Below are 8,993 nucleotides of genomic sequence, written 5' to 3' on the forward strand. Positions count from 1 at the left end.
CTTGTGCCACTGCCATCTGTATAGTAAGAGAAAGAAAAAGAGAGAAATGGAAGCATCCTAGAACCAGGCATCCTGGACCCAGCCTGGGAGGCACTTTCCCCTACGCCTCTACTAACAAAGCTTAGCATCGCGCCAGGTGCACAAGAGAAGCGCCTGCTGGCTCCAGCTCCATTACCTCGGAATCGGCCATGAAGGGTGCATTTGGAGCTGGAGGCAAGATATTGATAGCTGGCACCACAATTCACTTATTTATTTTGTTCATTTTATGTCCCCTGCACCTAGAATATGAGCCACACGAGTGCAGGACATTTGTTTTATTCACTGATGTATTCCTTGTGCCCAAAGAATGAGAGGTATCTAGAAAGTCTGCAAAAATCAAACATAAAAATGAACTTTTATCATTGTTATTTTGATGGATATTGGAGGCATTTCCAAGATTTGTAAGTAAAGATTGAACCCATCTACTGATTCATATGTGAGAGTGTATCTGTTGAAATGATGCTTCTGAGTGGAGTTGCTGAGTCTTTGGCTCTAAGTTTTTCTTTTTTTTTTTTTAAAGCGTTTATGCTCATTGTGGTTTTTAAAATAAACATTTAATCTTGAGACACTGTAGATTCCCAGGCAGTTGTAAAAAGCCACACAGAGCTATCATGTGTATCTTCACCTGGCTTGCTCCAGCCCCAACCCCAGCAATGACAGACCTGTTATCCACTACTGCAATCTGCTCATTTCAAGAATGTCATCTATTGCAATCATAAAATTGTGGGATTATTGGCTTTTTTTTCCCCATGCAGCGGCATCATTCTCTGGAGAGTCATCCCATTGTTGCATTTATCAGTAGTTTATCCCTTTTTACTTCTGAGTAGTGCTCCGTGGTATGAATGTACCACAGTCTGTTTAACCATTCACCTGTTGGAGGACGTCTGTGTTTATAGATTTGGGCTATGACACATGTACAGGTGTTTGCACTGACATCAGTTTTCATTTCTCTGGGACAAAGTCCCAGGGGTTCTATTGCTGGGTTCTATGCTTGTTGCAGGGTTAGCTTGTTTTTGTTTTGTTTTGTTTTAACCTGTCAAGCCATTTTTCAGAAGCTGTCCAGTTTCCATGCATCCTCACCAGCTTCAGTGTGATCACTATGATCTTATCTCAGCCACCGTGATAGGTATGTACTGATATATCATGGCTTTTATTTGCGTTTCACTGATGATTAATGGCGTTGAGCATCTTTTCATGTGTTTATTTGCCATCTGTAAGTCCTCTCTAGTCAAGTGTCCCTTCACATCTTTTGTCTACATTCTATTTTTGAAACTGTTGAGTTTTGAAAAATTCTTTATAAAGTATAGAAACTAATTCTTTGTTGAATATGTAGTTTGTCAATATTTTCTTTCAGTCTTTAGCTCCTCTTTTTATTCTCTTAACAGGGTCTCTTACAGAGCAAAAGGTTTTTATTTTGATGAAGTCTATTTTATTAATTTTTCCTTTTATGGATCATATTTTTGGTGACAAATCTAAAACCTCCTGACCCAGCTCCATATCCCAAAAGTTTTCTTATTGTTTTCTAAAGCTTTTATAGTTTTAAGTTTTATGTTTAAGCCTATGATCCATTTTGAGTTAATTTTCATACAGGGTGTGAGACGCAGGTTGTGGTTCTTCTTTTTGTTTGGTGGTTTTGTCTGTGGATGTCCAGTTGCTCCAGCCCATTTGCTACAAAAGCTATCTTTCATTGAATTGCTTTTGCATCTTCGTAAAAACTTAATTGAGTATATGTGTGCAGGTCTGTTTGAGGATTCTTTATTGTCTGTCCCATTGATCTATGCATCTGTCCATCTGCTAGCTATATAATGAGTCTTGAAAGGGTAGCCTGTAGCAGGGTATGGTGGTATGCACCTGTAATCCCAGCTACTTGGGGGACAGAGACAGGAGACTCGCTTGAACCTGGGAGGTGGAGGTTGCAATGAGTCGAGATTGTGCTACTGCACTCCAGCCTGGGTGACGGAGCAAGACTGTGTCAGAAGAAGAAGAAGGAGGAGGAGGAGGAGGAGGAGGAGGAGGGGAGGATGTATGTGAAGGCCATGGTGGTCGATAAGGACTTTCCGGAGGACAGGAAGCCCAGGAAGTTGTCCCCAGTGAAGGTGACAGCCCTGGGCGGTGGAGACTTGGAAGCCACGTTCACCTTCATGTGAGTGTTGCCCACTGCGGGGCCCCTCAGGCCACTGTCTCCCCTCCCCAGACCCACCTGGTGCCCATTGCCCCATCCTGGTTTTGGGTGTTGGTAAGAATCACCCCCTGTCTTGGAGGGAAACATCCCGGGCATGCTAAAGCTCGGTGGGGTGTGGGGGAGCAGTGGAATTTTCAGGCACCAGGTCAAGGCCATGCACCAGGTGAGCTGAGGATGGCCCAGGTGTGTCCTGGGAGCCGCTGCCCACGTGTCTCCTGTTTTCCAGGAGGGAGGATCGGTGCGTCCAGAAGAAAATCCTGATGCGGAAAACGGAGGAGCCCGGCAAATTCAGTGCCTGTGAGCCCCTCCCCCACCCTACCCCCACCCTCCCCCACCATCAACCCCAGCTGCACCAGCCCCAAGACAGGCAGAGAGTGCCCGGGCTGCCCTTTTGCCAGGGTCCCAGCCTTGCCCACCTCCAAGGAGGGGCTGGCCCGTCCTTCCCCGGAGGCTAGTGGCCCTGACGTCAGACACCAGGTGTGTCCAGGGCACCTGGGTGACCACTGAGACATTCCTGAGTGTTTCTTCGTGTGGTCCTGAGTGCTCTCTCTGTGAATGACCCATCTTCTCTGTCATCTACAGATGGAGGCAGGAAGCTCATATATGTGCAGGAGCTGCCCGGGAGGGACCACTTCGTCTTTTACTGCAAAGACCAGCACCGTGGGGGCCTGTTCCACATGGGAAAGCTCGTGAGTGAGGGGCCCGCTGGGGCCTGTGTGTCCTGCCCCACGGTCTCTGCCTCCAGAAGCCAGTGGAACCAGCATCACCATGCCCTGGCGTCGGGGGAAGAGGAAGCCCCCTGTGCCGGCCTTCATGTGCCGGGCACCGCTGGGCAGCCGGTCCAAGTACCTGAAGTGGGAATGGGGTGGGCCCCATTGTCAGGGCCATTCCCTGCCAATAGGCAGGGACAGACTCGACCTCGGTGACATGAACCTGCCAAGGACCGCTTCTGGGGTCTCCAGTGTAGGAGGGTCACCTGAATGGGGAGGTAGCATCCTAACAGGGCTCTTCACGGCGCAGGGAGCCTCCAGGGCAGGAGGGTGGCCAGTGCCTCTGGGACACAAGGTCCCTCCAGGTGAGGGCTGTGACCCTGCAGGGTGGCTTTGGGAGCTGCCCAGGTCCCCTGGGGTTGCTGAGTGGCTTGGAGAGTCCCTGCCACTGTCCCCCTTCCTGGGGACCTCTCACCTGGGCAGTGGCCATCTCCTCTGTCCCCAGTCCCATCCCTGAGCTCTCGTCCATTCTCGGGCTTCCTCTCCTGCTTGTCCGGTGCTGGGCTGTGGCCATGTCTTCTGTCCCCAGTCCCACCCCAGAGCTCTGGTTCACTCTTGGGCCTCTCCCCCTGTCCTGGTGCTGGGCAGTGGCCATCTTCTCTGTCCCCCAGTCCCACTCCGGAGCTCTCGTCCAGTCTCGGGCCTCCCCTCCCCCTTGCCCGGTGCTGGTGGTGGCCGTCTCCTCTGTCCCCAGCCCCACCCCTGAACTCTGGTCCACTCTCGGGCTTCTCCCCCTGTCCTGGTGCTGGGCCGTGGCTGTCTTCTTTCAGCATCTGCTCCCTGCAGGGCCATGTCGCTGTCCCCACCTCGGCTCACCTGGGGCCACCTCACCTGCAGGTAGGAATCCCGACATCAACATGGAGGCCCTGGAAGAATTTAAGAAATTCGTGCAGCACAAGGGACTCTCGGAGGAGGACATTTTCATGCCCCTGCAGACGGGTGAGAGGACGGCTGTGCCCAGTCCCCCATGTTTCCCCCGTGTCTCTCTGTGACCTCCAGTGTCCCATGACCCCCGTGTCCTCCCATGTACCCCGCATTCCCCGTGTGCCCTGAGTCTCCTCACAGTGACTCCCAGGCCCTGCTTAGGGTTCTTGTCATTGAAGAGTCTGAGCTCTGCGCTGTGATGGGCTCCTGGGCCCTGCTTAGGGTCCTCGTCCGCCCAGAGTCCTGGGTTCCCAGGGTTCAAGGGTCCATCTGTTCTGGCTCCTGCCATCCCACACAAGCAGGGAGACCCCCCGGGGTCAGGCACGAGGTTGGCACCTCTCAGAGTCTGCCCACCCACAATTCCTGGGACATTTGGGAAGTCCTTTGTTTCACCTATTCCTGCGCCTGCCAGCCTGAGTGAGTGTCCTCCTCGGCCCTTCCACAGCGAGGCCTCCCTCGGGCTCCCTCAGGTGTCAGCTCGGCCCATCTCCCCCTGCATCTGTCCCCACTCGGTCGACTCCCCCCAGTCCACTCACTGAGGATGCTCAGAGGCCTGCCCGGTCATTGGAGGAGCTGAGGTCACTCTGGAGCCCCAAGGCTGCCCAGCAGTGGCTGATGTGGGGGCTGCAGATCCTGGGGAGGGAGCTCTGGGCCTGACCTCTGCCCTACCCTATAGCCTCCCTAACCTCTGCTCTTCCTAGCACAGCAGCCCCTAGTCTGCACCCAGAGTCCACCCTGCTGCCAGACACGGAGCCCGGACCGCCTGGACCTACCCTCCAGCCATGACCCTTCCCTGCTCCCACCCGCCTGACTCCAAATAAAGAGCTTCTCCCCCAGCTCTGGGCAGGCCTCTCTGTGGGGATGGAGGGACTTGCACCGGCTCCCTGGGAGGCCTGCTGGGAGGGGGAGTCACAAGGGAAGCTGGGGAGACATTGGACCTAGCAAGCGTCAAACCACGAGAGGCATGACGTCAAACAGGCCTGCGGGGCCACGTGATGTCCTGGAGGGGCCTCCTGTAGAGCCACCCTCAGGTCTCAGGTTCAGCTTAGGACAGGCAGGGCCCTGGACAGGAGCATTTGGAAAGCCACTGGGGAGGACAGGAGTGGGGACACAGCATCAGAGCTGCAGCAGTGGGGCCACTGCAGGGCTCCTGTCCCAGGGGTCTCAGAGGGATCCTCCGAGCGGCCCCACTTTAGCAGCCTGGGTTCAGTGGCAGCGCTGGAGAGAGGGGCACTGGTGCCTCCATCATCACCCCCAGAGCAAGGCAGAGCCAGCCCCGGTCTCCGAGATCCTCGGCCCCACCCTGGCCTTCCCATGGTTTGTTCAGGGGCCATGGTCTGTACAGACACTGGGGCTGCTGGGACATGAGGAGGCCAACCCCAGCAAGGGAGGAGAGTCCACTGCACCGCAGTGATAAACACGCCCCAGGAGCCACAAACCCAAGCTGGACAGGCCTCCCGGGGGTTGAGCCTGCAAAGTGACCGCCTCTCCCCAGGGCCGCACCAAGTAACCACTGCCCGCCTCCTGCCCAGACCAGCATCCTCACCTCCTCCTCTCCCACCTGGACGTGATTCTTGGCTTAGACTACAGGGTGGTCCTGAAGTGAGCCAGGCCAGCAGGGCCCAGGCGAGCCAAGGTGGAGCCAGCTTGGGTGTCCACAGGCCACATGTGGAGGACAGGGCAGACCTCACCCCACAAAGATGGGTGAGCAGTAAGCCATCTCCCTCACCCAGTGCTACCATGCAGATTCCAGAAAGGTTAGGATGTGTGGACAAATTCAAGATTGGTTGGTTATTTGCTATAAACTTAAAAAGTTAAAAAAAAATACATATATATGAAATTGGCCGGGTGCAGTGGCTCACATCTGTAAACATTTCGGGAGGCCGAGGAGAAAGGACACTTGAGGCCAATGTTCGAGACCAGCCTGGGAAACATAGCGTTACTTCATCTCTATTTGTAAAAAGAGGAAAAAATAAATAAATAGTAAAAATATTTACCTGGTGGAAAAGGATTTTTGATACATCTAAGCAGTGGGGAGAGTCTCCTTGGGAAAGACAGAGATTGGACTGCAGAGCGCTGAGCGTGGGTGCAGGAATGATGCTGGCAGGAGGTAGGCACATGAGAAGCTGGGAAGTACGTTCCTGCCCACTTGGAGGGCCTGGCATGGGTAACTGTGGGTTTCCCTGCATCCCTGCCTGGGCTGTTGGTCCATTCATCTGCCTTATCCATCCAATGTCCTGGCCACCTTGTGATGGGTGGACCATGGACCTGTAGCCCTGGGAATGTAGCCCTCGAGGTGGGGGGCTCTGTCCTGGCAGACGTGGGCCCCATCATTCGTTTCTGCTCCCAAGAGCCCCGGCCCCATGCGACTTCCCCTTCCAAGCTCAGCACCCCCCAATTCCACCCACAAACTCTCCGGTCACTGAGTCACATGAAGCCTCTTCCCATGGCTCATAACCATGGGGCCTTCACAGACACCCAACATCTGAAATATTTGAGGACAGTGTCCCGAATAAGTCAGGAAAACTTTCACTCCCAACCCAAGCATGGCAGAGGCGCCGAGCAGAATCTCTCCAGGAGCAAAATGAGCCTTTCAGTGTTTGAAAATCAAGAAATCACAGATGCGAAGGAGGGCAGTGGAGCTTTTGCGTTCTTTCAAAATGAATTTTTAAATATATGTACAAAGGGACACATGTATCCTGGAGACAGGGCACCAGACGGGTTCTCTCTGACATGACTTGTTCACTAGGGGCCGAGTGTCCAGGCTGAGAGCGAGGGCCCCAGGCAGACCGAGAAGTGTGACACGGGGCTCATGGGTCACCAGCCTTCCGGAAAGTGCTCGACCTCTGTTTCTTTGTTCGTAAAAGGAGGACCACAGGAGCACTCACCAGCAAGGTTGCTGCGAGGACTGGGCACACATCTACACACAATCTCACACATGCACACACATATGCACACACACACACACCCCTACACACACCTATACATGCTCTCACACATGCACACACACACTGCCACATGCTCTCCCTCTCACACACACACAGTCTCACACCCGCACACACACCTACCTACTCACAATGTACCCCCTGGTATACAGGCCTGGTACAGCCTAAGTCTACATGTCTGTCAATGGTGTCCTTCTTGCTAGAGGGTGTAATCCGCATGCCTGCTGTGGTCTAACTCCATGTCTGGACTCAATATTCAGAAAACAAAGATGCTGGAGTCAGCCGTGGTGGCGGGTACCTGTAATCCCAGCTCCTCAGGATGCTGAGATGAGAGGATCGCTTGAGCCTAGGAGTTTGAGACCAGCCTGGGCAACAGCAAAACTCTGTCTCAAGAAAATAAAAAAAAAAAAATGTTTTTAAAGACATAAGCAAGCAGTCATTATCCACGGAAGGATTTCAAATCACACCACTCCATATTGCAAAAAATAATTAATTTTGTTTTTCTACTGTGAGTCCCCCAGAAGCAGAGGAGACAGACGGAAGCTCAAGTGGTTTACGTAGGAGGTGGTCCTGGGAGACTCTGGTAGGGTGAGGGAGGTGACGTCGGCAGGGAAGGCCGCTGGTGAGGGGTCCGGCATCAAGATGACCACTTGCGACCCACTGGGGCTCAGTCCCTGGCGTTGCCATGGTTTATACCAGCTCCAGCTGGTCATGGGATGGGGATGCTTCCATAGGGCACTAATTCCTGGCACTTCCTGCTGCTGCAGGGCAGGACAGCTTCGGTGGAAAGACGAACCTTCGAGAGAGAGGAGCTGAGAACACTGAGTGAAACACTCAGTTTCACTAAGTCTTCTGTGTGTTATTCTAGTTCGTGCATAACAGTTGGTTTTTTAAGCGCGGTGGAAATGTGGCCGGCGTGGCCTGCAGTGGCGAGACCCAAGGGGCTATGACGGACCCCATGGCACCCGCTGCAGTCCAGCCCTGGCAGCTTCAGAACACTCATGCCCCACACTGAGCTCACACTTAGCTGCCACCGAGTCTTCAAGGTAACATTTGCCTGTGATAATTTCTAAAAAAAACCAAAAAAGACAGAAGTCTTAGAACTGAAACATTGTTGGGCTGGGCGAAGCTCCAGCTGCGGTAGTCAGTGTCAGTCGTGGCTGATGTCCATCCTTTCCTCCTCGCCGCTGGCCAGGGGTTCAGCTGGACTAGGTCGCTTCTCCAGTGGGATAGCACCGACCTTCAGGGTTCTGAGCCCCCGGCTGTGCACCTTGGAGATCTGTGTTCCTGCTGTGCCAATTCACAGGCCTGGAAGCATAGAGGGTGCCCAGAGAACCCCGGAGTTCTGTGCGTCCACCCCCTGCCTCTCCCATGGGACGGTGCACCTGCTGCTTGGTGACAGCCAGACTCACTCATCCAGCAGTAGGTTAGCAAGACTATCACATTGTACAGACAAAAGAGAGATGGGCAGAAGTTAAAAAGTTCTAATTTGCCTACAAAAGTAAAGGTGGCATCTGGCTCGCTCCTGGGCCCTAGGGAACACTGAGCACCTGCCCAGAGGATGCCAGTGATGGTGGGGCTGGAGCTGCCCATCTCGCCTGGCATTGCCAAAGGTTCAGTGGGCAGAAACCCTCAGCCGTCTGAAGAAGCGGTGCATTTCAGATCAGGCCCCAGCAGGAAAGTCCCATGAGGCCCTGGTGAGAACCGGCCAGAGGACATGGGGTCCCAGTCACCTGTTGGACACCATGGTGTGGGCAGGTCCGGGAAGCTTTTCTTCTCCTTTTTTTTTTTTCTTTTATGAGACACTGTCCTTCTCTGTTGCCTAGGCTGGAGTGCAGTAGCGCAATCACAGCTCACTGTAGCCTTGATATCTCAGGCTCAGGCAATCCCACCTCAGCCTCCTGAGTAGCTGCTGCCACAGACGTGCACCACCATGCCCAGGTAATTTTTTGTTTGTTTGTTTTGTTTAGAGACAGAAACTCCCTATGTTGCCTAGGCTGGTCTCAAACTCCTAGGCTCAGATGATCCTCCTGCCTTGCTTGGCCTCCCAAAGTGCTGGAATTCCAGGCATGAGCCACCGACTGTGCCTGGCCTCTTCTCTTCTTGTTGGTATTTGTCTATTACACATAGTGA

General features: G+C 53.5%; 1 protein-coding gene across 1 annotated transcript; it reads left to right on the forward strand.

Moving 5' to 3' along the window:
* The first annotated feature begins 2,048 nt into the window (after positions 1-2,048).
* On the forward strand, positions 2,049-4,726 carry OBP2B (odorant binding protein 2B). The gene is made up of 5 exons (XM_025360501.1): positions 2,049-2,182; positions 2,448-2,518; positions 2,804-2,914; positions 3,829-3,930; positions 4,617-4,726. Exons 1-5 carry the CDS (start codon positions 2,061-2,063, stop codon positions 4,724-4,726), a joined length of 516 nt encoding a protein of 171 aa, XP_025216286.1. The 5' UTR covers positions 2,049-2,060.
* The last annotated feature ends 4,267 nt before the right edge of the window (positions 4,727-8,993 follow it).

This window comes from Theropithecus gelada, chromosome 15 (genome assembly GCF_003255815.1).
Source record: "Theropithecus gelada isolate Dixy chromosome 15, Tgel_1.0, whole genome shotgun sequence".
NCBI classification, from domain to species: Eukaryota; Metazoa; Chordata; class Mammalia; order Primates; family Cercopithecidae; genus Theropithecus; species Theropithecus gelada.

What these genes read in the sequence shown, in the direction of transcription:
- OBP2B (XM_025360501.1), top strand. Translation starts at nt 2,061, where the DNA reads ATGTATGTGAAGGCCATGGTGGTCGATAAGGACTTTCCGGAGGACAGG. An exon ending in GAAGCCACGTTCACCTTCAT is followed by an intron (nt 2,183 to 2,447) that starts GTGAGTGTTGCC and finishes CCTGTTTTCCAG; the next exon opens with GAGGGAGGATCGGTGCGTCC. An exon ending in GCCCGGCAAATTCAGTGCCT is followed by an intron (nt 2,519 to 2,803) that starts GTGAGCCCCTCC and finishes TGTCATCTACAG; the next exon opens with ATGGAGGCAGGAAGCTCATA.